Source organism: Balaenoptera ricei, chromosome 6 (assembly GCF_028023285.1).
Source record: "Balaenoptera ricei isolate mBalRic1 chromosome 6, mBalRic1.hap2, whole genome shotgun sequence".
Taxonomy (NCBI): domain Eukaryota; kingdom Metazoa; phylum Chordata; class Mammalia; order Artiodactyla; family Balaenopteridae; genus Balaenoptera; species Balaenoptera ricei.
The window spans coordinates 67,618,050-67,645,517 of record NC_082644.1 but is presented as its reverse complement, the minus strand read 5'-3'; the positions used below and the strand labels follow the sequence as shown (position 1 = coordinate 67,645,517).

Sequence of the window (27,468 nt, the reverse complement as noted above, 5' to 3'; positions counted from 1 at the left end):
GTGCTATTGGTGTCCAGTGGTTAGAGGCCAGGATTGCTGCTAAACATTCTACACCACATAAGACAGCTACCCACAATGAAGAAATATTTGGCCCAAAATGTCAATAGTGAGAAAACTGAGCCTGAGGAAACCCACTTGAGATCAAAAAATCAACTTATATACAATTATATATACTGTGAACAGAGGAACATGTCAAATGACATCTTAGGGCTGCAATCGACAAAATCCAGATTGTGGGAAACTCTACATAAAAGACAAAGTAGTTCCTTCAGCAAAGAAATTGCAAGGAAGAGGGGAGAGAGAGAGAGAAATGAGGAGCCATTAAATTAAAAGAGACCTGTGAAACAAATCAAGCAATTGATCCTGATTCAAACAAACTAAACAAATTTTAAAACCTTTGAATAGTGACTGGATATTTGACAATATTAAGACATTATCCTTTTAGGTGTTGTAAAGGTATTTGTTTATGGGTTTTTTAAATAGATTTATTTATTTATTTTATTTTTGCCTGCGTTGGGTCTTCATTGCTGTGTGCAGGTTTTCCCTAGTTGTGGCGAACGGGGGCTACTCTTCGTTGCAATGTGTGGGCTTCTCGTTGCGATGGCTTCTCTTGTTGCGGAGTATGGGCTCTAGGCACGAGGGCTTCCGTAGTTGTGGTTCATGGGCTCTAGAGCACAGGTTCAGTAGTTGTGGCACACCGGCTTAGTTGCTCCATGGCATGTGGGATCTTCCCAGACCAGGGCTGGAACCCATGTCCCCTGCTTTGGCAGGCAGATTCTTAACCGCTGTGCCACCAGGGAAGCTCTGGTTACGTTTAAAAGAGGGTATTTATCTTTCAGAGATATGGATCTTTTAGAAATATTTACAGATGAAACGTTATCTTGTCTGGAATTTCCTTTGAAATAATGTAAGATGAATATGGATGGATGTATAGATGTGAGTCTAGATGAAATAAGATTGGTTGTGAATTAATAATTGTTGAATTAGGTAGATAAGTATATGAGGGTTCTTTCTCTGGTATGTTAAAATTGTACACATTAAAACGTTAAAAGATTTTAATCATGTATTTTATAAAATGATGGTGATAATAGATGGTAGGTTTTTTTTTTTTAATGACCTTTACTTTAAAATAAAAGGGTGGCATCTTTTTTTGTCAGTGTATTAGCTGTCTGTTACTGCATAACAAATTATTCCAAAACTTTTCAGGTTCAAACTTTATTATCTCATATGGTTTCTGAGTGTTAGGAATCTGAGAGCCATGTAGCTGGGTGATTCTGGGTCAGTATCTGTCACAAGGCAGTAGTCAAGATATTGGCTGGGGCTGCAGTCATCTGAAGGCTTGACTGAGCCTGGATGTTCCTCTTTCAGGATGGTTCACTCACATGGTTGTTGCCTGGAGGCCTCAGTTCCTTGTCACGTGGTATCTCTACAGGGTTGCTGGAGTGACCTAATGGCATGGCAACTAGCTTCACTCACAGCAGGAAATCCAAGACAAAGAACAGGCAGAAGGCTGCAGTGCCTTTTATGACCTAGTCTTAGAAGTCAAACTGTCACTTCTACCATATTTTACTCATTAGAAGTGAGTCAGTGAGTCACTGAGTCCAACCACACTAAAAGGAAGGTTAATTAAGATCTACCTATTGAAGGGAGTATCAGAGAATTTGTGGACATTTTTAAATCATCACAATTGGTCTCCTTTTTCCTTTTAATTTTACAGGTCTGTAACATCCTAAAGTGATAAAACTATAGTCTCAGAAACTCTCCTAATATAAAAAAGACTACAGAGTTGGTTTTCAATATATTGAAGGACTGTACCTACCTTTTACTCATGAGGTTAAGGTGCCTTCTTACTTATGATCAGAAGAGTCAATCTAAACGGAACCCTAGTAGTAGATAATAGTAAGTTATTTTTAAAGGTGAAAATTATATGTTGAAACAATTTGAAAGGAACATATAAGGATGAAGATTTTCAGTTAAGAAAGTACTGAAGGGTAGGATAAATTCTGAAGGGTAAATTCATTTGTAATATCACTAAAAATGCTCAGTGGGATTAAAGGAGAGCAAATATACAGGATTGTTACAAGTAATGAATGAAGCCAGCTCTTAGCTTCTCACGGCTCAGATATCCCCAGGCTCGTCATAATCAGAAACATTCACAGTAGGCTGGATGTAATCCTATAGTTTCCTTTATTGAAAACCCTGTCTTGTGCAAAATGTGTGATATAAGCTAAACAAGGGCACTACTTCCTCTGTACCTCCCAGACATTCATATTGGTCGTATAGCTACTCTCAGATGCCTTGTATTTTCCTTTTTGCATGTCTTTCTTCTCCATCATATCAGAGAATCTCAAAGAGTAGTTCCTGGACTCCTTGCAGCATGAGCACCTGGGAATTTTTAAAGATGTATTTCTAGAGCCAATCCCACACCTACCAAATCAGAAAATCTTAGATTGTGGCCCAGGAGTATGCATTTTTAATAAGAGCCCCAGGTGAATATTTTGTACAATAAAGTCAAGAATCACTAGATTAGGCTGTGAATATCCTGGAAACAGAGTCTGAGTCTTTCTCATCTCTACATTCTTAGTCCTTTATCCTGTATCCTTGTACATTTCTTGGCACGGCCAACCCTGGCACTCTAGTAGGTGTTAGATAAATTTTTATGGAATTGAATTGAGTTGGGAAAATATCCACATATTGTGAAGTTTTAACTCCACAAAGTCATGAAGAGATTCTAGGTAATGAGACTCTTGGGCTTTGCGTGGGTTTGGTGAAGTTGTCATGTATTGTTTTTGCCTATCTAGTATCTGTTACCTCTTGTGATAACAGAACTTTAATTTTCCTTAGGGGAGCCACTCCTCTCTCTTGCTCCATTCTTGTAGTTTGAGAGACACTGATACTACTTTTTCTACAAAGGAGATGAGCATGTGACTTAGATTTGGCCAGTCAGAGCACCATACTCCTCCAGACAACCGTGGTCAGTTCAGAAATGAGTATGTGATCCAAGCAGGGCCAGTGAATGCTCTACCCCACATTTGCTGATGCTGCTGGGAAAGAGGTGGCTTATTCATAGTGGGTTTGCCAAACTGGTAGAACATGAGTCTGGATTTTCTAATGACCATGTTTGCCTCCATCTAATGTACTTTCTGTCTCTATAGATTTGCCTGTTTTGGACACTTAATTTAAATGGAATTATACAAAATGTGTGTGTGTGTGTGTGTGTGTGTGTATGTGTATAGCTTCTTTCACTTGGCATAATGTTTTCAAGGTTCATCCATGATGTAGCATGTATTAGTGCTTCATTCCTTTTTATAGCTGAATAATATTCCACTATGGATATACTCTATTTTGTTTATTCATTCATCAGTTAATGGACATTTGGATACCCTTTAACTTTTAATGAATCAATACACTCCTTTTTATGGTTTAGCATTTTTAAGACAGTGAAAGAGTTGTTATATAGATGGTTCTGAATCAAATATTGGAACATGTGATTTGTTGAGTGATGAGTATGATTTGATGGAGATAGTGAATAAAATATAGGAACTTAAGACAGTCCTAGAAAATCAGGAATGTATCACTTATGTAACAATGCCGCATTTGTGTATTAGGCGTCAGTTAACATTTGAAGTTTCATAGTTATAAATCCTAGTATTTCAAAATTATGATATGATGGCTTCAAGATTGGCAACTTGTGGGACTTCTCTGGCAGTCCAGTGGTTAAGACTCCATGCTTCCACTGCAGGGGGCACGGGTTTGATCCCTGGTTGGGGAACTAAGATCCCGCATGCCACGTGATGTGGCCAAAAAAACAAAAACACAAAAAAAAAGGATTGACAACTGGTGCCTTAAAAATTCTGCTCTGATTGTTTATCACCTGCCGATCATCCACTTCTCTTTCACTCTCACAGTCAATGAAGAGAGTTTATGATTGTGAAAGAAGACTGAGGTCCCCCACCCTGCTCTTCTCCCAAAGGCTCTGAAACAAGCACAGAAACTTTTTCAAATTTTGTCAGTGTTTTTACTGTTAACAATTATAGAAAAACAGAGGTTAAATATCACAATCAGGGTGTCTCTGAGAATCATAAGAATCTTTAAAAGTGTTAGTTATGGTTGTCCCTAGTCATCATCTAAATATAAGTGGGACTCAGGGTGTTGTCTTATAGTTCAATGTCCCAACCTACTTAGACAGGGGTCCCCAACCCCTGGGCCATGGACTGGTCTGGTCTGTGACCTGTTAAGAACCGGGCCGCACAGCAGGAGGTGAGTAGCGGGTGAGCGCGCAGCTTCACCTGTATTTACAGCCACTCCCCATCGCTCGCATTACCACCTGAGCTCTGCCTCCTGTCAGATCAGCGGCGGCATTAGATTCTCATAGGAGTGCGAACCCTACTGTGAACTGCGCATTCAAGGGATCTAGGTTGCTCGCTCCTTATGAGAATCTAACGCCTGATGATCTGAGGTGGGGCTGAGGCGGTGCTGGGGAACGGCTGCAAATACAGATTATCATTAGCAGAGAGGTTTGACTGCACAGAGAGTATAATAAATCAGTTGCTTGCAGACTCATATCAAAACCCTGTCAGTGAGTGGCAAGTGAAAACAAGCTCAGGGATCCCACTGATTCTGCATTATGGTGAATTGTATAATTATTTCATTATATATTACAATGTAATAATAATAGAAATAAAGTGCACAATAAATGTAATGTGCTCGAATCATTCCAAAACCACCCCCCACCCCCGGTCTGTGGAAAAATTGTCTTCCACGAAACCAGTCCCTGGTGCTGAAACGGTTTGGGGCCGCTGTTCTTTGATGTTCCCTTGAGAGAGGGGCATCTGTTTGTCATAGACAGGCTGGACCATATGACTTGTGTTCTTGAAACTTGGAAGGTCTATCACCTCCAACAACTCCTCGGTTAACACCTTTCACAAGACGTTTAATCAGGTGTAGGAGAGAGAGCACAGATTTTGGAAGCCAGACAGACCTGGGTTTGAAAACCAGTGTGGTAATTTTACATAGCTGTGTAACAAATTACCACAAACTCAGTGGCTTGAACACATACTAATTATCTCACAGTTCCTGTGGTTCAGGAGTTCAGGCATGGTTTAGTTGGGTTCTGTGCTTCGCAGCCTCACAAGGTGCTCATCAAGGTGTCAGCCAGGACTGGGTTCTTGTCTGGAGGCTCCACTTCTAATAAAACTTCAACTTCTAAAGTAGTGACTTTAACTATTTGGATGTGTAGATTTATGCATTTCATCAAATTTCGGAAGTTTTGCCCACATATTCTTTCTGTCCCTGTCTCTCTCCTCTCCTTCTGGACTCCCATTCTGTGTATGTAAGCATATGCCTTTTTTTTTTTGGCCATGCTACATGGCTTGTGGGATCTTAGTTCCCAACCAGGGAATCGAACGTGTACCCTCTGCAGTGTAAGCATGGAGTCCTAACCACTGGACCACCAGGGAATTCCACCCCCCTCCCCCCGCTTTTTTTTAATCTTCTCAAAGTGTGATCCTTAGGCCAGGTGCATCAACATCACCTGGGAAGTTGTTAGAAACGTAAATTCTCAGGCCCTACCCCAGATGTACTGAAGAAACTCTGGGGATGAGACCCAGCAATATGTGTTTTAACAAGCACTCCAGGCAGTTTTGATGCATGATAAAGTTTGAGAACCATCGTTTTAGACAGTTTGAGTTTATTGATTTAGGCTAGCCATGTGTGTTTTAATTAACTATAGTCACACTTATTAAACTAGAATTAATTATAGTCACACTTATTAAACGCCTACTAGGTGCTAAGCACTGGGCATACAATGATAAGACGATTTCTGCTTTAAGTGATAGGACACAGTCCTCACACTCACTGGATCACAAAGTATTGTTAGGTAGGCTGCCACATAAACAGGTTTCAAGAGGTTAGAAGAGGATATATATGGGGGCTTCCCTGGCGGCACAGTGGTTAAGAATCTGCCTGCCAATGCAGGTGACACGGGTTCGAGCCCTGGTCTGGGAAGATCCCACATGCCGCGGAGCAACTAAGCCCATGCACCACAACTACTGAGCCTGCGCTCTAGAGCCCGCGAGCCACAGCTATTGAAGCCCGCGTGCCACAACTACTGAAGCCTGTGCGTCAAGCCCGTGCTCCGCAATAAGAGAAGCCAGCACAATGAGAAGCCCGCACAATGCAACAAAGAGTAGCCCCCGCTCGCCGCAACTAGAGAAAGTCCACGTGCAGCAACAAAGACCCAATGCAGCCAAAAATTAATTAATTAATTAATTAATTAATGATAAAAAAAAGACGATATATATGCAGAAATGTACTTGTGAATAGTTATTGTGGGAGCCCAAAGGAGGAGCACTGGACACAAGCATTCATCCTAAAATTGGAGTGGTGTAAGCATTAGTTCCAGGCTGAGGTGAGAAAAAGCCCATTGAACCATTATGATTTGAATAAAGGAGATGATGAGATAGCAGAGTGGGTAGAAATGTGGTGTTGAGTAACTTTCTTTATGGACTGGGAAGAATCTGTTTCTACTCTGGCCCCCAAATCCACTACTGAGCCAAGTACACTTTTATCATTATTAAAGTGGAAGTATTTGTGGAAGTGATTACAAAGCAAGGTATATGTCATTTATCATTTAGTGTGAAAGAAAAATCTATGAGCAGATTTAAAAAATTGTAGTGGACGATGTTGAAAATAAACAAAAGTAGAGAGAACTGTATTATAAACCCCTATGCACTTAAAACCCAACTTTTGAGGTAGTTGGTGTGAGGACCAAATGAGATCATGTGTGTAAAGCCTTTAGCATAGAGCCTTAATCTCAGTAGGCTTTCAGTAATGGCTTGTGCACCAGTCAGTGTTCACTCAAAAAAGCAGAACCACTCACTAGAGCTTTATTGTAGGGATCTGACCTTATGCAATTGTGGGGGCTGGTTTCACAGTCTGTATGAGGCTGTCGTCTTTGCGCCTGGTGATAGAGCCCAAAGCCAGCAGGATGAGCTGGAACCTGCATCAGTCTCTCACTGACTCCAAGCCTCTGACTCCAGTGATGGGAGTGACCAGCAGAAGATGGTGTCCTTTGTCATGGAGGTAGATACAGAGCTGGCCCAGGAGTCGGAGTTGCTAAGTAGGATCAGGTGGCAGCTGGAGGAGCTTTGGGCCTGGCTGCTACTCCATGCCAACAAGGTAATAAGTACGTGAGCTGCAAGAGAGCCTGGTCCCCTGCAGTGACCTTTCAGACATAAAAAAATGTGGCTGTGACTTCACGTTTGCCTTTGAAATCTCAAGCAAGATGTTTCTTGTGGTTTGCTAACCCAGAATTATGCAGGGAAGGGGATTCAGGGATATGTAGTTTCATTATCCATAACTGTGTAACAAACTACCCCTGAACCCAAAGCTTAAAATAGTAACAATCATTTATTTAGCTCAATTTGGGCAGGCCTCAGTGAGGATAGCTCATCTGTGCTCCATATGGTGTCAGCTAGGGTGGCTCCAAAGACTTGTCAGAGGCTGGCTGGGGACTGGAATCATCTGAAGGCTTCCTCACTCCCGTGTCTGGCAGTTGATGCTGTCAGCTGGAACAGCTGGCACTAAATCTTTGTGGTCTCTCTGGCATGGCAGCTTCATGGTAGCCAGACTTCTTATTAGAGGTTCAGGGTTCCAAAGATATGAGATGAGAGAGACAGTCAGACAGACAGTGACAGAGAGGCAGACGAAGTTTTTATTCTGGTTCTGCCATTTATTAGTGATGTCACTTTAAACAAGTCATTTATTCTCTCTGAATCTCAGTTCTCAAATATTAAAAATCAGAACTTATATTGGAGTTGCCCAGAAGAAGACCCTGAGGCAGTAATTTGAGTGAAAGTAGTTTATTTGAGAATTCCCACGAAATATCAGAAGGGAGCTAGGAAGGATACGGGGAAGGGAAGGAAGCCGGTAAAAGGTACTTAAGCAAGTAACCCCTGTAGGCCAGCGGTCCCCAACCTTTCTGGCACCAGGGACCGGTTTCGTGGAAGACAATTTTTCCACGGGGGAGGGGGGTGGGTGGGATGGTTCAGGCGTTAATGCGAGCGGCGCGGAGTGGCAGATGAAGCTTTGCTTGCTCGCCTGCCCCTCACCTCCTGCTGTGCGGCCCTGTTCGTAATGGGTCTCGGACCGCTACCGGGGTTGGGGACCCCTGCTGTAGGCAACTGAAGATTAAAATCTCTGGGGGTCCCTGGGGAAACGCTGTAGAATCTATGTCTCAGAGCTATCTCACCCAAAGTTTAAGGGTGCTGGGATATTCATACATCAACTCCCATCAGCCATTGGTTGAGGACTCTGGGGGAGGTGGGGCGGGGCATTAATTCCCCAGCACCTTTGCCCTGCTGAGTTCCAGGGCAAAGTGGTGCTGAGGTGGGAAAAACCCTCAGACAAAGAGATCTAGGTGCTGTTGGAGGAAAATTAAGCAGGTTTGCACTGAAAATAGTAAGAGCTGAAGGGATATGAACAGGGCACAGACAGGGGTTGCTACAGAAGATATTAGTTGTTTTTTAAGGTTGTTGAGTAATTAAGATGAGATGATATACAAAACATCCACTCCTGGTGTGATGGTTCCTCTCCTTGCTTTGGCATCCTCCACAGCAGGATTCAAGGGAGGCCCTCAGAGGCCCTGGAGCTTTCAATACTGTCAACTTCCTAAAAGAAGTCTCAAGAAATGGCAATAATGTGCATGGATTACCCACCTCCCTCAATGAACTTCAGGGCTGATTCTGTTAAACTCTACATACACCTCTAATAACCTGTCACCCTATAGGAGTTCAGACCTTTCAGTGGTTCCCCATAACTGAGTCTTACCCACATAACGCTAGCCACCTTCTTTAATCTTACTTAAGCTCTGACCCCTTCCAGAACCCCCTCTTCCCCCATGTGTTCTGGAACTCATGATCTGGTGACATTGTCCGAGAATCGCTACAAACCAACCGTATTATGGTATTGGACTCCCAAGTTTGTAATCATTTTATAGATAACTGCGTTATCTTTGAAGGTTTTTGAGCAGAGGAGTGACATAATCCAATCTTTGGGAAGCTTTTGGTGTGCAAGATTAGAAGAGGATGGGAAAGAGGGAAGAGCTGTGTGTGTGTGTGTGTGTGTGTGTGTGTATAAGTTATTGCAACTATCCGTTTTGAGGCATGCAAAATGGGAGGACCTGACTTGACAAAAAGCACAGTGGCTGTAAAGGGAAGCCACTGATGTGAAAAGGGCAAAGCTTGGTGTCTCATAAGTAATGGCCTGGTGTCGGAAGACTTTGGTTCCTGTGCATGCTGCCACTGCCAGCCTTGCAATGTTCCTCAAGTCTTTCCCCAAGTGTAGGGCGGGAATGGCACTACCTCTCAGGATTACAGCGGGCGCGAGGGGATAGGGCCGGCTGCGCACTCAGCACGGTGTCTGCAACAGGGTAAAGCGCGCCAATCCTGTTTTCTCTTCTATTAAGAAAAAGGCGGGGGAGCTAATAGCATACACATCCCAGAGGTTGCCGTAAGTAGTGAGGCTAAGTACCGGGCATGTAGGAGGAACTCAACCCCAGTCCATCGCCTCCCCTTGCCCCAACGCGGTGAAAGACCCCGCGGAAACTGGTGGGGAAGGCGTGCTCCAGCGCCGCCGCTCCCAGGCCTCTCCCCCGTCCCGCGCTCCTCCAGCCAAGCGCTGTTGCCGGGGCCCGGGCACCGCCCAGCTCCAGCGCAGGCCAATGGTAGCGTGGCCCGGGCACCGCCTAGCCCCAGTGCAGGCCTATAGCGGTGCGTCCCGGGCACCTCACTGATCCTGCACCAGCCAATAGCGGAGTGGCCCGGTGCGGGGTCCGCCCGCAGCCGGGCCAGGAGGCGGAGAGGCGGTCACCAGCTCCGCCCCACTCCCCTCTGACCCGGTGTATCGTCTCTCTCCCTTCCTGTTCCAAACCACGTGGACGCGCCTGGGGCTGCGGGCTGCGGGAAGGAGCCCGGGCCGCCACTGCCGCTGTCGCCGTCGCCGCCGTCGCCGCGATACCCGCGCCCATCCGAAGTCGCCTCGCCCCGGCCGCCCGCGCCGTTGCAGAGGGCGTGCACATGGCGACCCAGGCGCACTCCCTCAGCTACGCGGGCTGCAACTTCTTGCGCCAGCGTCTGGTCCTGTCTACTCTGAGCGGGCGCCCTGTCAAAATCCGAAAGATTCGGGCCAGAGACGACAACCCCGGCCTCCGAGGTAACTCCGGGGTGGGCAGCGCGCAGGGTGGGCGTGGGGCGCGAAGGGAGACCTTGCTGATGCCCTGGGGGCCGGCGCACAAGGAGCCTCCGGGGCGCGTTGGGGAGGGCTTATCGCGTGTCGCCCCCACACCCGAATGAACGCGCCGGAGGCTGTGTGGGAGGCGGGGCCGCGCACCAGGGGCTGAGCTCTTCTGCGCTCGGCGCTCGGCGTCTCCCGGGAGCTGGTAGTAAACAGCTACACGTTTTCCAGCATTACGTGTTGCAACATATCCCAGCCATCGCCCCCTCGCTTGTCTTGAGTCCCTCTTGCTCTCGCTGTAAACCTCGCAATGGAGAAAAACAGTTTGTTGGACCGAAATGTGGTGAATGGGCAAATGTAAAGATGGAAAGAGATTTGGAGAGAAAAGTACCACTGGTTGGTTTTGTCCCCTGTCCCAAAACAGGTCTCAGAAGCAGCTGCCCCCTTGGACGCCACCGGCTGTCCCTGTCGTCATGATTTCTCGGCTGCCCTCACACATCTCCTTGGGTGTGGATTAAAAAAATTTTTTTTAATTCTGTGTGTTTTTTTCAGCAGTGGCTGTGAAGGACAGCCACTGATTGTGCAGGATAGGAGCTTTGAGATGAAATTTTAACAATCATGGGCCTAATTGCTTTGACTTTAGTAAAGGATTGGTGACAAGCGCTAAACTATAGGCTTCCAAGCTCTCTTTTTGCCCTGCGAAGGTGGATAGATGAAAAATAAGGCCCCATTTAAACCCATATGAAGTTGAATTGTCTCCGAGTTTCAACTGGTCCCCTGGAATGACTCATATATTTAAAAGCTTCTGTCTGGTTATCCCAAATTGGGAAAATCAGTTCAAGAAAAAAAAGGAAAAGCCTATCTGCAAATTGAAGGAGGAGAGGGTTTGTGGTTGGTCCTCAAAGCTTTCTGGGCCCTATTGATGTGTTTAATTTTGCACTGGCTCCTGTACTAGGTGGCCAGCCTATTTCATCATCAGTCTGAATGCATCTTCTGGATGGTTACATTTCTGCTTCTCTTGAATGGTGATTGGTTGCACATAAGCGGAAAATGCCATGTCATTGATGGAGATAGAAGATTAGGAAGGAAAGAATCAGATGAACCTCTGTACCATGGAGAGGAACCAGGTGACAGTAACAAAGGATTGTGTTGGTACATGATTATTACTGCCCTCACTGTACAGCTCAAAAACACTGAAGAAGTTGAGGGACCCCTAGCATGGTTTATGCCAGGTGTTCTTCCTCTCAACATTCCTTGCCTTTATTTTGAGTCTGGCCCTTGGGCAAAGCAATTGCTTGACTGCTCTACTCTGTGGCCTTCCCAGCCAACTCTCCCCTTCACCCCTAAATTAGCCTAGAGAACTCACCACTAGCTGGATGTGGTAAGAAGACAGGCTTCTACTTCTATGGAACACTGGGCATAGCTTTTCTTTTAAAAGAGAAATAGAAGTACTTTAGCCTGGAGACCTGCAATTTCTAATGGAAATATAGTGCCCATAAGATACAATTTAGTGATGTTTCCCTTTCTCCCCTGTGCACTGTTCGTGAGCATCTCTTCACTGCCACACACATGAACGGGGCTTGGCCACTTGGCATTTTCCTGAAAAGATACCAGACTCTGGTACCTGGGGAAGGTAGTACTGGTTGGCACACGTGCTGGTATTTTATGAGGAACACTATGTATAGCCTTATTTGCCTTACCTTATTAATATACTAGGGGGAAAAAGAGACCCCTAATTTAGACTTCCTTGGCTGGATTCAAGGCCTCAGGAACACTATAGACATTTGCTTAATTTCTAAAGAGGGAACTGAGATATACGTATATACATGCATTCATAGACATATATATGTGTCTTTGTATACATACCCAAGTGTAAGTAAGTATAAGTGTATATACATGCACACATATACATAAATACATGTAGCCCCTGACACATGACATGTGATCATAGTCAAACGAGTCTGTGGTAGCTTGATTGGACATGTAGCCAACGGACTGTTTTTTCTGTCATATCCCTTTCTGACTCTTCCTGACCCAGATTCTGAGAGTTGGAAAAAACTCAGCATTTGCAATAAAATCTTCAGCTCAAGTGCAAGAATTGTATCTCCTGAAGGTGCTTGCTTAAATATCCCCTCTGGTGTGAGCTTTGGAGGGTGGGGATGGTGCCTCTGGAATAGTCATTCAGAAAAGGTTTATTGAGCCCCAGTATGTGCAAGGCTTTGTGGAGGTGTAAATGCGAGAAGCTAGTTGCCCCACTCTCGAGGAGCTTTCTAAGGAAGAGCTGAGAGAGTAGCCTGAGTACTTTGAAGTAGGAAGTTGTAAAGGGGCTCAGCAGAGTTAGATAGAGCAGAGGCTTTCCCTGAGGTTATGAAGGAAGGCTCTCTGGATCTTCTGATCTGAACGGATAGGATTGAGATGGTGGCTGCAGGAATCACCGTTGGTGAAAGAAGCAGCTTTTAAGTCAAAAAGTTCTTCATTTTCTTTATTATGTGGAGGTAAAATCTTCATTTGTCATGGTCGTAGTAGCTTGGGAGTTAAGAGCTTGATCTCAGTTAGATCTCAGTTTGAGATGGGGTTCTGCTTTTGCTATTAGCTATTGGACCTCCTGAGCCTCAGTTTTTTCATCTGTAAAGTGGGGCCAATACTGCTGACTTCAGAGAGTTATTGTGAGGATTAAATAATATTTGAAAGTGCACTCAACAGTGCCTGGTGTGTAGGAAGAATAAATGTGAGCTGGTTTTATTATTATGTAACTTCTGTCCACTGGTATGGTTCTATTCTCTGGCATTTGAAATCTTTTCCTGCTTCTATATGGAAACTTTTCAAATATTTAAAGAGAATTATGTCTTTTCTGTTTTCTTTTCAGTCTAAAGGTTTCCTTTTAGGTGATGGCTTCCAAATATTTGTGTGTTATATGTATAATGTAGTGGTTCTTAACCAGGGGCAGTTTTGTTCCCCAGGGGATATTTGGCAGTGTTTGGAGACATTTTTGGTTGTCACAACTGGGAGGCTGCTCCTGGCACCTAGTGGGTGGAGCCCAGGGATGCCGCTAAACATCCTACAGTGCACTGGACAGCTCCCCACACAACGAAGTATTCTGTCCAAAATATCAGCGCTGATGTTGAAAAACCCTGGTCTACTAGACTTAATTATTAACCTTTTCTTTTCCTCGTATCCCTAATGGTTGGGAATAGCAGCATGAGGTACTAAGAAAACTGCATAAAGATTCAGAAGGGGATGAGACACAGGTCAAACTCTGTGACTTCTGGCAGATTTGTTAATCTCTTAAATAAAACTGCCTCCTTTGAAAGAGGAATTGTAAAGAATGAGAAGAATTTGAATCCCAAAGAAAGATGATCCTGGGATGGTTTTTATTAATTATGCAGCCACATGTGTAATTTTTACTTCACTCTTGAGGAACATGAAGGATTATATTGTCTCATTAGACTCTTTCCATCAGTGAGGAGGAAATAAATATTTTTTTGTTGCTGTTTTACTGAAGGTAAAAAAGGCAAGACATAGTTAAGTAAGATAGCTGGTGAAGTTGAATATCCAGTCAGTGACAGAACCGGAAACAGACGGCAGCCAGCTCCAGCCTGGAAGGCCTGTTCTCCCATCTGACTGCTTGGTGGACTTGAGTGTTCCTCAGATTATAAAGCAGCTGTCCAAAGTGCTTCTGTTTCTGGGTTTCACGAGGGCTGTATCTTGCAGGGTTCAGTTGAGTTAACATTTTCTGGATAAGGTGAGGTCCATAAGGAAAGAATTCCACAAGAATGATAATTTTTTAAAGTGGGAATACAGAAATGATGGACTTGGGCAAGAGCCCTGGTTTAGCAGTTAGGACACGGGACTGCCGCTACCCAAGTCCCTGAGTAGGTCACATGACTAAGCCTCGCTGTGAAACTGGAGAGAGGAGTTATTTGGTCTTAAGCAGATGAGATTCTGAAAAAGGAGGGGTAAGTGGCATTTTAATGAAAAGAATCCTTTAAAATGTGCCGAGGAAATATACCACATAGAGATCCTTAAAGGTAAAATATCTTTTGGCAAACTGATATATTGTTTTGGGGATAAATCTGGCTGTTCATAAATTGGATCTTCTAAAAGGAGGATTGTAAGGGAAAACTATTTTTATCCTCTACTTTCAATACTTCTGACACCAGATGTGTGGGTTTTTCTCACCACACCAAGTAATTCTCCAGTTCTCAGTGGATGTTCACTGGTGTCCTACAAATTTAACTCAGTTCTGACACTGTCTCGGTGGTGATAGCATGAAATCCCACCGGTTAAGGGCTCAATCCCACAAGACTCCCCTCCACCCCCTCAGGTGCCAGTCACAAGTCCCAGTCGTAAGTCCAGGTCACTCATACCTCTGGTTTCCCAGATAATTTGATAAAATTATGTCTCATGAAGCTCAGGGAAACATTTACTTACATTTACCAGTTTACAATAAAGGATATTATAAAAGATACAGATGAACAGCCAGATGAAGAGGTACATAGGGCCAGGTCCAGAAGGGTCCTGAAATAGCAGCTTCTGTTCTTGTGGAATGGGGTTTTGTTACTCTCCCAGAATGTGGATTTTTTTTTTTTTTTTTTTTTTTAACCAACCTGGAAGTTCTCTCCTTGTTCAAGAGTTTTTATAGGGCTTAATCTCTAGGCATACCTTGACACCCCCCCACCCCCGCAGAAGTCAGTGAGTAGGACTGAAAGTTCTAACCCTCTAATCATTTGGTTTTTCTGGTGATGGGCCCCATCCTGAGTCTGTCTAGGGGCTCCACCCTAAGTCAACTCATAGCATAAACTCAGGTGTGCTCAAAAGGGCCTCTGTATGAATAACTTAAAAGTGACTCCTGTGGCTCTGGAACTTTCAGGGGTTTTAGGAGCTCTGTGCCAGGAACAAAGACCAAATACATTTCTTGTTATACCACAAGGATGTACCTATACTTTATTTCAGTATTGTTTGGGACTCAAAGTTGTTGATAACTAGAATTGGGGGAGGCCTGACGACTATACTAATGATAAGTGTAGATTTTATATTCCTGCCAGCAATGTAGGAATGATTCAGTTTCTCTGCATTCTTGCCAGCATTTGGTGTTGTCACTATTTTTAATTTTAGCCATTCTGATTAGTGTGTAGTGCCGTCTTCTAGTTTAATTTGCATATTCCTGATGGCTAATGATATTGAACAACTTTTCATGTCTTTTGCCATTTTCTAGTAAGATTTTTTTCTTTTTCTGTTAGGTTTTGAGAGTTCTTTACATATTCTACTCCTTTGTCAAATATGTGGTTTCCTAGTATTTTATCCCACTCTATGGCTTGTCTTTTTATTCTCTTAACATGGTCTTTTGCAGAGGGAAAGTTTTAATGAAATAGAATTTATCAAAGTTTTCTTTTATTGCTTGTGCTTTTGGTGTTAAGAACTGTTTGCCTAGCCCTAGATCCTGAAGATTTTCTTTTTTTTCCTAAAAGTTTTACATTTTATATTTAAGTTAATTTTTTTGTATGAGGTTTAAAACTTAGGTCGATGTTCATTTTTTTTGCCTATGGATGTCCAACTGCTCTAGCACCCTTTGTGGAAATGGCTATCTTTCTTCCATTTAATCACTTTTGCACCTTTGTAAAAAAACAGTTGGGCATACTGTGTGGGTCTCTTTCTGGGTTGTCTGTTCTATTCCACTGATCTATATGTCTATCCCTTTGTCAGTACCACACTGTCTTGATTACTATATGTATATAATAAATTTTGAATTTGGGTAGGCTGATCCCTCCAACTTTATTGTTATTTTTCATGATTGTTTTAGCTATTCTAGTTCCTTTGCCTTTTGATATAAAGTTTAGAATAATCTTGTCTTTATCTATACAAAAAAATCTTGTTAGGATTTGACAGGAACTGTGTTAAACCTATATGATAACTTAGGGAGAGTTATCATCTTTACTGTATTTGAGTCTTCCAATTCATAAACATAGTATATCTCTCCATTTATTTAGATCTTTGTTTTCTTTCATCAGCATTGTGTAGTTTTTAACATATAAGTCCTGTACATGTTTTGTTAATTTACACTTAAATGTCTCACTTTTTTGAGCAATTGTAAATGGTATCTTATTTTAAATTTTGGTCTCCATGTGTTTATTGGTAGTATATAGAAATACAATTCATTTTTTTTGGATGTTTATTTTGTGTCCTGCAGCCTTGCTGAATTTACTTACAAGTTCTTTTTTTTTTCTTTTTTTTTTTGGGCTGCATTGGGTCTTTGTTGCTGCATGCGGGCTTTCTGTAGTTGCGGCGAGCAGGGGGTACTCTTCGTTGCAGTGTGTGGGCTTCTCATTGTGGTGGCTTCTCTTGTGGTGCACGGGCTCTAGGAGTGCAGACTTCAGTAGTTGTGGCACATGGGCTCAGTAGTTGTGGCACACGGGCTTAGTTGCTCCATGGCATGTGGGATCTTCCTGGACCAGGGATCGAAGCTGTGTCCCCTGCATTGGCAAGCAGATTCTCAACCACTGTGCCACCAGGGAAGTCCCCTACTTAACAGTTCTAAGTGTGTGTTTTTCCTGTTGTTGTTGTTAGATTCTTCGGGATTTTTTATGTAGACAGTCATGTCATCTGCAAATAGGAACAGTTTATTTCTTCTTTTCTGAACTTTATGCCTTTTATTTCCCCCTTATTGCAGTGGGTAGGACTTCTAGCACTATGTTAAATAAAAGTAATGAGGGCAAACTTCCTTACCTTGTTCCCTGTCTTAAGGAGAAAGTGTCCACTGTTTTGCCACAAAGTGTAATGTTAGCTGTATATTTTTTTAGATGTTTTTTTTATCAAGTTGAGGAAATTCCCTTCTATTCCTATTTTTCTAAGATTTTTTTGTGTGTGTGTATGAATGAGTGTTGTATTTTGTCAAATGCTTTTTCTGCACCAATTGATGTGATCATGTGATTGTTCTTCTTTAGTCTGTTAATATGGTATATTGCATGGATTGATTTTCAAATATTGAAGCAGCCTTGCATTCCTGGAATAAACCCTACTTGTTCATGGTGTGTAATTCTTTTTCTATATTGCTGGATTTTATTTGCTAACATTTTGTTAAGGATTTTTGGGTATATATTCATAAGTTATACTGATTTGTAGTTTTCTTTTTTGTACTGTCTTAGTCTGGTTTTGGTATTTTAAACTAGAATAATACTAGCTTAAAATGAATTGGAAGCAGTTTCCTTTTGGTCTTCTAAAAGAGATTGTGTAGAATTGATTTTAGTGCTTTAAACATTTGGTAGAATTCTCCATTGAAACTATAAAGGCCTAGAGATATCTTTTTGGGGAGTTTTAAAAAATATACTTTCAGTTTCCTGAATGATGATAGGGCTATTTAAATTATCCATTTCATTTGATGAGTTGTGGTAGTTCGTGTTTTTTGGAGAAGTGGTTCATTTCATCTAAATTGTTTTATATATGTAGAGTTCATAGTATTCCCTTATTATCCTTTTGATGTCTGCAGGATCTGTAGTGGTATTCCCTGTTTCCTGATGTTGATGATTTGTGTCTTTTTTTTTTTTTTTCAGTCTTGCTAGAGGTTTGTCATGTTATTTATCTTTTTAAAGAGCCAGCTGTTTCACTGATTTTTCTGTTTTCAATTTCATCTGTTTCTGCTATTTTTATTATTTCCTTCACTTCCTTTGGATTTATTTTGTGCTTTTTCTAAGTTGAGGTGAGACAGATTATTGGAAACCTTTTCTCTTTTCTAATGTAGGCATTTAGTGCAATAAACTTCCCTCTCAAGACTGCTTTAGCTGTGTCCCACAAATTTTGATATGTCATGTTTTAATTTTCATTCAGTTTAATGTGTTTTTTCTTGCCTTTAAGACTTCCTCTTTGATCCATGGATTATTTATAAGTGCGTTGTTTAACTTCCAAGTGTGGGTATATTTTCCAGTTATCGTTTTGTTATTGATTTCAGTTTGATTTCATTATGTTTGGAGAATATGCTCTGTATTCATTTCAATTACTTTAAAATTTGTTGATGTTTTTTAATGGCCCAAGATTTGGTCTGTCTTGGTGTATGTTCCATGGGCTCTTGGAAAGAATGTATATTCTGCTGTTGTGAGTTGGGTGTTCTATAAATGTTGATTGAATCCTGTTGGTTGATGGCATTGTTGAGTTCTCCTTTCAGTTTGAACAGTTTTAGTTTTATATATTTTGCACCTTCGTTGTTTGGTGCATTTAGGCTTGCTCTGTCTTCTTGGTGGATTGGCCCTTTCATTATTATGTAATGTCCTGCTGCATCTTTAGTAATTTCCTGAGGTGGAGGAAATACTCTAGTGCTTTAGGGTTAGAGAAAGGTTAGGTTAGAGAAAGAAAAGGACTAGAACTGAAGAAATTGGATACAAATAGGAAACTTGAAGGTGGTAAAAACAGCATAAATCAGAGAAATAAGTTGCCCTTTGTTGACTTCACTTCTTTTACAGGTTTTTACATAAGCAAAATAAAATATCTAGGAAAATTTGAAGGTATGGGGCAAAAAAGTAACCTTCAGTGATGGTTATTATACGTAAAGCAGCAGTAAAAAAAATTTTTGTGCAATAGTCTAGCATATTTCTATTTCTGTGGGATAGAGTTCTAGATGTGGAATTGGCAGGTCAAAAATTATGCTTTAAAAAAAAAAAGGGAATGTGGGATCAAATCAAAGTGTGTGAAATCCTTTTGCTTAATTGGTAACATAACCTTTCCCTCAATTGTTATTTCTTCCTTGTAGTGATGCTGTGTTTTTTTGAGATATATTTAATCACATTTCTAGTATGGTAAATTTGAGAGATGGTTTCTTTGCTTTTCTCATATTTTAAAAGATGTTATTACTTTGAACTTGATTTTTTAAAATAAACTTATCAAATTATACTACACATTAAGAAAAGTGCACAAGCTTAATGAATTGATGAATTATGACTAAGTGGATATACCCAGGTAGCCATTATGCATGTCAAGAAATAAAACATGACCAGCAACCCACAAAACCCCTCTCATGCTTGCTTCCAGTCACACCATTTCCTCCCATCCCCAGCGTAAACATTAAATTGACTTTTTACACCATAGATTAGGTTTCTAAAATATTAACCATGGTTTGTGTAGGTGGAGTCATAGAGTACATATTTTGTGTGTGTCTGGCTTTAATTCTGTATTGTGTTTGTGAGATGCATCTTTGTTGTAGCAGCAATAGTTTGTGGATTTTTATTGCTGTGTCATGATACTACATTTTATTAATATGTCGTCACAATTTATGTACTCTATCTATGTTTAAATAACTTCATCAGTGCTCTTTTCTGTTTATTACTTGATAAATTTTCGCATTCCCTTTGTTTTGGGTATATCTTTTTGTGCCTTTTTTAAAATTTGTTTCATTGGTTTTGATTTGTTATCTTTTTACATAACCATCCATTTTAATTCCAAATGTGTCAGTAAATAATAGAGAATAGTCTACCATAAAAGCTCTCAAATCTTTTGTATTAATTATATTTTTTATTTTATTAATTCACATTTTCTTTCCTTTTACAAATGAATGAGGCTATTGATTTGTGTTGTATTTTTTTCAATGAATTAGCTTGATTTTTTTCTGCTATATTTTCCATTTTGTTTATCTCTTCTTTTGAGATTATTATTGTCATTTATTTTTTGGCTTGAAATTTTGTTCCATTTCTAAAATCTCAGTTCATTGTTCTCTTGCTTTTCTTTTTCTTAATTACTAAAGTGTTTAGAGTGGTAAATTTTTCTTTTGTAGACTCCCATATATTTTGATAAAATTGATATGTCTCTTTAATATTTTTCTTGACCTATTCATAATTTAGGAAAGATGTTATGTAAATATTTAAGTTAAAATATAATTTATTATCTATCACATTATGCATAATTACATAAAATACATAAATTTTTTATATGTACCTTATTTTCAAGTGAGCAGACATCTTTTAATTTATTCTGAGACTTGGGTATATGTTTGTAATTTCTACCTTTTTGGATTTAATGATGAAAATAATGACTCCTAATTTCATGTGTTAATAGTTTGCTGTCTTACCTTTTAGTTATCTCTAACGAAACTGAAATCACACTGTATATATTGCTTAAAATTTTTTTCCTTAATATAGTGTGAACATTTCCCTATGTAATTAAGCAGTTTTAAAAAAAATAATGGCTATATTGTATTATAAATATTTTTCATAGGCTATTTAATGAGAGCATTGTTTATTGGCTCTTTAAATTGTGTTACAATACCTTTATTTGTATTTTTCAATTTAATTTTTATGTATTTTTTTAAAACGCGTACACATGACATGAAATTCAAAGGGAACAAAATGGTTTACAAAGTCTGTCTCTGTTTGTCTGTCTGTCTCTTTCCCAATCTTCTTTCCCTGTGAAGGAAACAGTGTCGTTGGTTTGTTGTGTTTCTTTTCAGGGCTGTTTTTCCCATAAATAAGCAAGTACACACTTTTTCCTTTCTCAAAGACCACCTGCATCTTACTTTTTTTCCACTCACTATACTATGGAGATGTTTCATATCAGTATATAAAAAAACCTTATTAATTTTATAGCAGCAGAGTGTTCTGGTATGTAGATGTGTCATAATTTATTTAAGCAGACTAATATTTCTAGAATTTGAGTTGCGTTACAATACTTTTAAGTGAAAATGCTCATTGAGATTTGCTCCTTGTTTTTAAAGTATAGATCTTTAGATTGTATTCCTTCTCTTGCTCCCCTTCTTGGAGACATGGTTTTGCCTTTCTTAGTGAGGAATAGGTCGGGTTGATGACCTCCACTAAATCTTCTAGAAGTTACCAGCCCCTTTAAAGAAATGATGAGTTCACTTCTTTGGGGGCAAGGGAAACGGGGAGGGCAGTAGGATGGGAGTTAGTATTTAAGAAATCCCGAAACTGATGGTCCTGATAGTACAGATTTGTTTAAAATATGAAATACAATAATATAAAAAATTCATAAGACATAAAACTAGTCTTATAGGATTATAAAGTGAACATCTGTGTGATCCCATCCAGGTCAAGAAATAGAACATTGTGCACACCTGTGTGCCTCTTTCATTCACCACTCCCTTCCATGCCCCTAATGGTAGCCAGTCTCCTGACCATTATGGTCTTCATGTTGATTCTCTTTCTAGCTGTGTAGCCTAATTATGTATTCCTAAACCATCCAGTAAAACTGTGCTTGTGCTTATTTTGGGGATTTTTTCCCCCCTAATGTTGTTAGATATCCGACATTCTGTACTCTTAGGAGCAGTCTTGAAGAAGTGAAGGGGCAAGGAATCCTATACATCTTGTCTTAATGAAGTTTGAGACTTCAGTCTGACTATTACTAGGTGAGCTTGAGATCTTTTTCATACCAGGTGATGGAGCTATATCTTCACTGTTACCAGGATTCTGGAAGTAGCTCTGTGTTGGTTCTTTGAAGTACTGCTTCTGAAGCACCTGTTTACTGTGACCAGGGGATGGTCCTGCCTGGAGGTCTCTTTAGGTGCCCATTCTTTTCCTACTCATGTTCCTCTGCTGAGCGTTTTTAATTGTGTTCATGCTCAAGAGCCCCTGTGGATTGCAAAAAAAAAAAAAAAAACAGAAAAAAACTACATCTAAAGTAATTTTGTTTTCTTTTCTTTCCTAATCTGTAAAAGCTATGGAGTTGATAATCTTGGGCTTTATTCATAAATGTTTGTTCCTCTCTCCCATTTAGGCACTGTGAAAGCTTGAGCAAATCAAGGGTTTTCCTTTTTTGTGCAGAATACCTTGCATTTTCTATAAACATAAGTAGAAAGTGGCATTATGTTGTATAGATCATGCCTACTTTTAAAAAACATAGAATATTCTATATAAAAAGACCATAGAAATCATTTCTAGTTCAATTTTATAGTTGAGTTACTTTTGAACTTTTGTGTTGCTACTTACACCACAAACCTAATACACATACAAGTATATGTAAAACTGAGACTAAAATTTCATAAACAACACCCTTACTATGTAACTCTGATATTGTTTATTCTGTTCTAATTTCATTAAAAATAAATGTAGACTGGGAACTTATTAAATCGTCTGCAGGGTCCTTCAGTTAAATCACTGCCTACAGTTGAAAGGTACCATGATTTTCTAGAGGAAGAGGTTGACTCTGAGGGATTGAACTGAGTTATGGTGTGGTTCAGAGCATGGACATTGGAGAAAGGCAGGCTTGGGTTCAAATCCTGGCTCTGCCACTTGCCAGTTGTTTAACCAGGGCAAGCTAGAGGGCATTCTTGGGCCTCAGCCTTCTGTAAAATGGGAAACACTTCCTGCTTACTGGTTATAAGGATTACATAGGTAAGCATTAATACACAGCTGCTGTTATTAGCCATTATGCCTTGTTTCAGGACTTAAGGGAGTTTCTCTGACTTCTGGCCCAGCGCTCTTTGTACAGATTACAGAATCTGCTATGACAGGAGTTATGGGACAGTGTTAAGTAACAGAACAGGTAGATGGGAATTGCTTAGTCGATCTGCTTCACCCTTTGGGATCAGTTTAGGTGACTTCTAAGGTCTGTGCTCTCAAACTCTGCTAGTCTATTATAGGAGTAGGAACTGACTGAAAGCGTCAGGCAGTCACCATGCCTTCAGTGCAGAAGACTTGGTCTTCCTTGTCCCCGTTCATGGGAGGGAGGTTGAAGCTAAAGCCTGTGTGTGTGTGTGTGTGTGTGTGTGTGTGTGTGTGTGTGTGTGTATGTAAAATCTACTGAGGAGGACAGAGTACGTTTAATCCTGAGTCTTCACTCTACCTCTTCCCATATTTCACATTTAAAATCTACCCTCCCCCACCTTGTAAAGAATAACCAGCTTTTATATTCTAGATAACAATTTATTCATAAAAGTAATTGAAGCAAATTTACACATTAAAATTTAAACAAGAAGACTAAATTCATATAAAATCCTACTGTGAAGAGAAACCTATTTATTAACATTTGGTATTTTTTCTTCCAGTCTTTTTTCATTCATTAAAAAGGTGGCAGTAATACTGTATACTCAGGCACCTTTGTAATAAAATTAAAAACTGAACTGATTAGATACCTTCTAGATCAGTAAACGATAGAGGAAAGGAGCCAGGGATGCTTTGTTGAATGGGAGAGACGGTAACCTCTTACTGCCTCTGAGACTGAAGGGTGGTCCTCGGTTTAATTTTCCCTGTCAGGTGTTCTGCGGCAAGTAAGAATTTGAGTTTAAAACTCTTTCCTACTTCCTGTTCTTTCTCCCTTATTTGGCACACACTCCTGAGGTCAGAAGGACAAGTGGGTGTTATTCTGCTAAAATTAATATCCTATTAGATTGCTGGTAGAGTTGCTATTTTTTGGTGGAATACGAAAACTGAGTTGTTTCTAATAGTTCTACTAAACATATATATGCTAGTCAGTGCTTTTCAACTGCTTCAGATTCCTTAGCCAGTGAGCCACCCAGGCCCTGAGAAGAACCCAGGTATGATGCAGGAAGTAACCTACCCCGCACTGCAGTACTTGAATGGGATGTGCTCTGGAAATGGTGACCTAACATGAGGCCAATCTGTTTTCTTTTCTCCCCCCAGATTTTGAAGCCAGCTTCATAAGGCTGTTGGACAAAATAACTAATGGTTCTCGAATTGAAATAAACCAAACAGGTGAGCTCCTTTTCTTCCCATTCCTGAAAGCACCTACATGTAATACTTAAATATTCCTCTGTTATTCACTCTTTTTGATGGTATAAATATTGTATGTGGATGGAAAGACCCAGTTTTCTATCTGTGATACAATTGTCTGGAGATGGTATGTGAAATCTGCCAATTTAAGGAGAATACACTTGATTTAAGTAAGTTAGAAGAGTGAAAATTTCAGATCAACAGACGAGCACCTCTTCTTTTTAAACAATAAAAACATTTTATACCTAACATTTATATACAACTTTTCAATGTCCATTTAACTTATGTTGTCACAATAAAATCTTCCAACAAACTGTCTGAGGTTGTTATATGTGCTGAATTTTTTTTTTTTTATTTTGTCTTTTAAAGTAAGTTTATACAAGTATATGCAAAAAATGTGAAAAATCCCTTCACCCTGTTTCCTCTTCCATTCTCTCTCCCAGGGGCGGCCGTGGTCACAGTGTGGAGACTGTGTCCTGGTCTCGTTTATGTGCATTTGCTTACGTGGGCACTTTTGTATCTCAAACCATCAACAGGGTCTTGCTCTTCATGTTGTTCTGCAGCCAGTTTTTTTCATTAGCACAGATGTCTTAGGGAATTTTCTTGCCAGGCACATGCAGGTCCATCTTAGTATTTCAGTGGACCTTATATTGTATTCTACCGTATGGAAGCATGATAACTTATTTAACTGTTCCCTACTGATAAACATTTAGGTTGTTTCTAGTTTTTTGTCTGAGTGGTTTTTTTTGTTTGTTTTTGTTTTTTGGTTTTTTTTGCTGTTGGAAACTCTTTTTTAAAAAAATAAAATTAATTAATTAATTTATGGCTGCATTGGGTCTTCGTTGCTGCCCGCGGGGTTTTTTTAGTTGTGGCGAGCAGGGGCTACTCTTCGTTGTGGTGTGCGGGCTTCTCATTGTGGTGGCTTCTCTTGTTGCGGAGCAGGGGCTCTAGGTGTGTGGGCTTCAGTAGTTGTGGCTCACGGGCTTAGTTGCTCCGCAGCATGTGGGATCTTCCCGGACCAGGGTTCAACCCCGTGTTCCCTGCATTGGCAGGCAGATTCTTAACCACTGCGCCACCAGGGAAGCCCCCTAGAAACTCTTTTATCTACATTGTTAGACGATCATGGCAAGCATCCTTTGGCTCCATTTACTATGTGCCTTTGCTCATATATTCAACAAAGGAAACTGAACTTTTCTGTGTGTTGGCTCTCTTAAGAAAGAAGACAAGCTTGGCTTCATAAGTGGCCATGGGACTTGTTGATCTGTAGCAGGTTTCAGGCATAAAACATCAGATGCCCTTTGCAAGCTATGATTCCCTTAGTCTTCCTTGGCTCGTTTACTTTGAAATTGCTGGGGATTTTTTTCAGCTATTTTTATTGGTGATTCAGAGGACAGGTAATTCTATTTTCTGGTCATATCTGCAACTTAGGTTGAGAAGTAAGACATTTACATGATCCTGCTTCTTTCCACCTCATGTGTCTGTCCCCGCTCCCCTCACCCCGGGAAGCCTTCATTCTGATAATCTGGTCAGTTTATCATTTGGTTAATTTGCAGGCATAACAGATTTGCAGAGTTTAGTGGTTATAGAGTCTTTTCTGGGGGGAGGGAGGAGAGATTTTTGACCTAAAAGATTGTTTTGTGACTTTAATAGTGTTTAGAATAACTGATGTAGAGTTTCTCCCACTTTGATCAGAATATGATTCTGGTTGTGATGGTTGGGATTTTGGTTTTTAATATAGTAAAACCTATATTTATTTTATGAAACTCCCAAGAGCTGCTTTTCTTTTGGTGACTGAACATAGTTCCTTCCTCTAATGTTAAATTTCTTTATTGGTAAATTGTGCCAGAAGACATTGGCCAAAGATTATTAGCATCAAAAATACTGTGTTCACTTATTCATACTCCCTGAATCATCTATTTTATTTGGTTCTTCCTCTAATATGTAAACCTAGTAAGAAACTTTTTAGATGATGTGAATAGTTGAAAGAATAAATAAAGATAACAGAGTTTCCACTAAAGCTGTTCAATAATTTTAGCCATTTCCATTTGTTACTATTAAATTAAAATAGCTACTATTAATGGAGGTAAGTGCCATAAAGTACTTGCCTTCTCTAGGTACCTTGTTTGGTGAGTGTGGTATATGGGGAATTTCATTTACTGGGCCTAGAAGCAGCTGATTGCTGGCATGATGATTTCAGAGCATCACTTGTAAACCCCACATCAGCACAGTCTGAGAGTGTGCTGTTGGGAGACTAGGGTGCCTGTTAGGATATCTCCTCTGTGCCCTGCCACGGCTTTGGCAGTTCAGATGGCTCAGGGAGGGGTTTAATTTATTACTGTTTATTAAATTACACTCACAGTTTGTTATTGTTACAGGGACTTGACAGTAATGAGTCAGCTTTTGGAGTGAAGTATGTGGACTCTTAGGAATGGCATTTTGAACTCTCTTGGATGCCCTTGCCAGACTTTCCCCTTGGGACTTACTGCCTTCGTTGCCTTTGTGACACTAAGTTTTTTTTTCTGCTGACTTTCTTTTCTCCGGTGTAAGGAACCACCTTATATTATCAGCCTGGCCTCTTGTATGGTGGGTCTGTGGAACATGACTGCAGCATCCTTCGCAGCATTGGGTATTATCTGGAAAGTCTTCTCTGCCTGGCTCCATTTATGAAGCACCCGCTGAGAATAGTTCTGCGAGGAGTGACCAATGACCAGGTGGACCCTTCGGTGAGTAGTGAGGCCATACCAAGATGTGAGTTTTATTTGTCTCTTGTCACAACCCAACTTTTGAGAAACCAGTTCCTGATAACGCACAGGTGTATTGTAGAGAGTGTTTGTTTTGTTACTTACCTAGAAATTTAGGGGTTGATCACTCCAGGAGGGAGATGAGCCAAGACTCATAATCACCACATTCAGTCACGATGGTTAATGTTCGTCAAGGTGCCTTTCATTGTCATGTCTAAGAACCTTCAGAACAGATGCTTGCCGTCTCATCATGGTTGACATGAAATATGGCTCCGTTGGCTGAAGTGCATGAGAGTGGAGTTTTCAAAAGGTCGTGTGATGGCTGAGGCTGGAAGGCAGCAGACCGACATTTTAGGCCGAGAATAACATCTCCTTGGCATTGCTGCAGCATGATCTGGACTCAGGCTTCAGCCATACACTTTAAGACTTCCTTCTTCTGAGAAGAGTCTGCAGGTGTAGAAAAAGGGCACAAGGGCAGGGAAGGTATATATGAGCGTTGCTAGTTTTGGGGCACCAGCACACTTCTTATTAAGCGTGCTAATTTTCCTGCCTGTGTAGGGAGGATAGCTTCATATACAGATAGAGTAGTCATTGTGGCTACCACAGCTGTCTAAATGCCAGTCTGGGATGGGTTTGTTTTGTGTGTGTGTGGGAGGGTGGAGCAGAAGGTGAGGGAGATAGATTGATTAGAGCAGGCTTATCTTCACCTCTGCAGACATTGGACCAAGACCACTGAAGGGGTGGCTTCTGTGGCAGAATGTAAAGTGTGTGGCTTCCCTAACCAGGGAAGACCAATTAGGTGGTGCAGTTAGCCCCAAAGTGGGGACTGCTGG

General features: G+C 40.8%; 1 protein-coding gene across 1 annotated transcript in view; it reads left to right on the top strand.

Moving 5' to 3' along the window:
* The first annotated feature begins 9,563 nt into the window (after positions 1-9,563).
* The window catches only part of RCL1 (RNA terminal phosphate cyclase like 1), a 55,707-nt gene continuing 37,802 nt past the window's right edge, over positions 9,564-27,468 (top strand). The window contains exons 1-3 of the mRNA XM_059924785.1: positions 9,564-10,212; positions 23,805-23,876; positions 26,442-26,617. Coding sequence (XP_059780768.1) covers positions 10,077-10,212; positions 23,805-23,876; positions 26,442-26,617 — 384 coding nt within the window. The 5' untranslated portion in view covers positions 9,564-10,076. The remainder of the gene's footprint in view (positions 10,213-23,804; positions 23,877-26,441; positions 26,618-27,468) is intronic.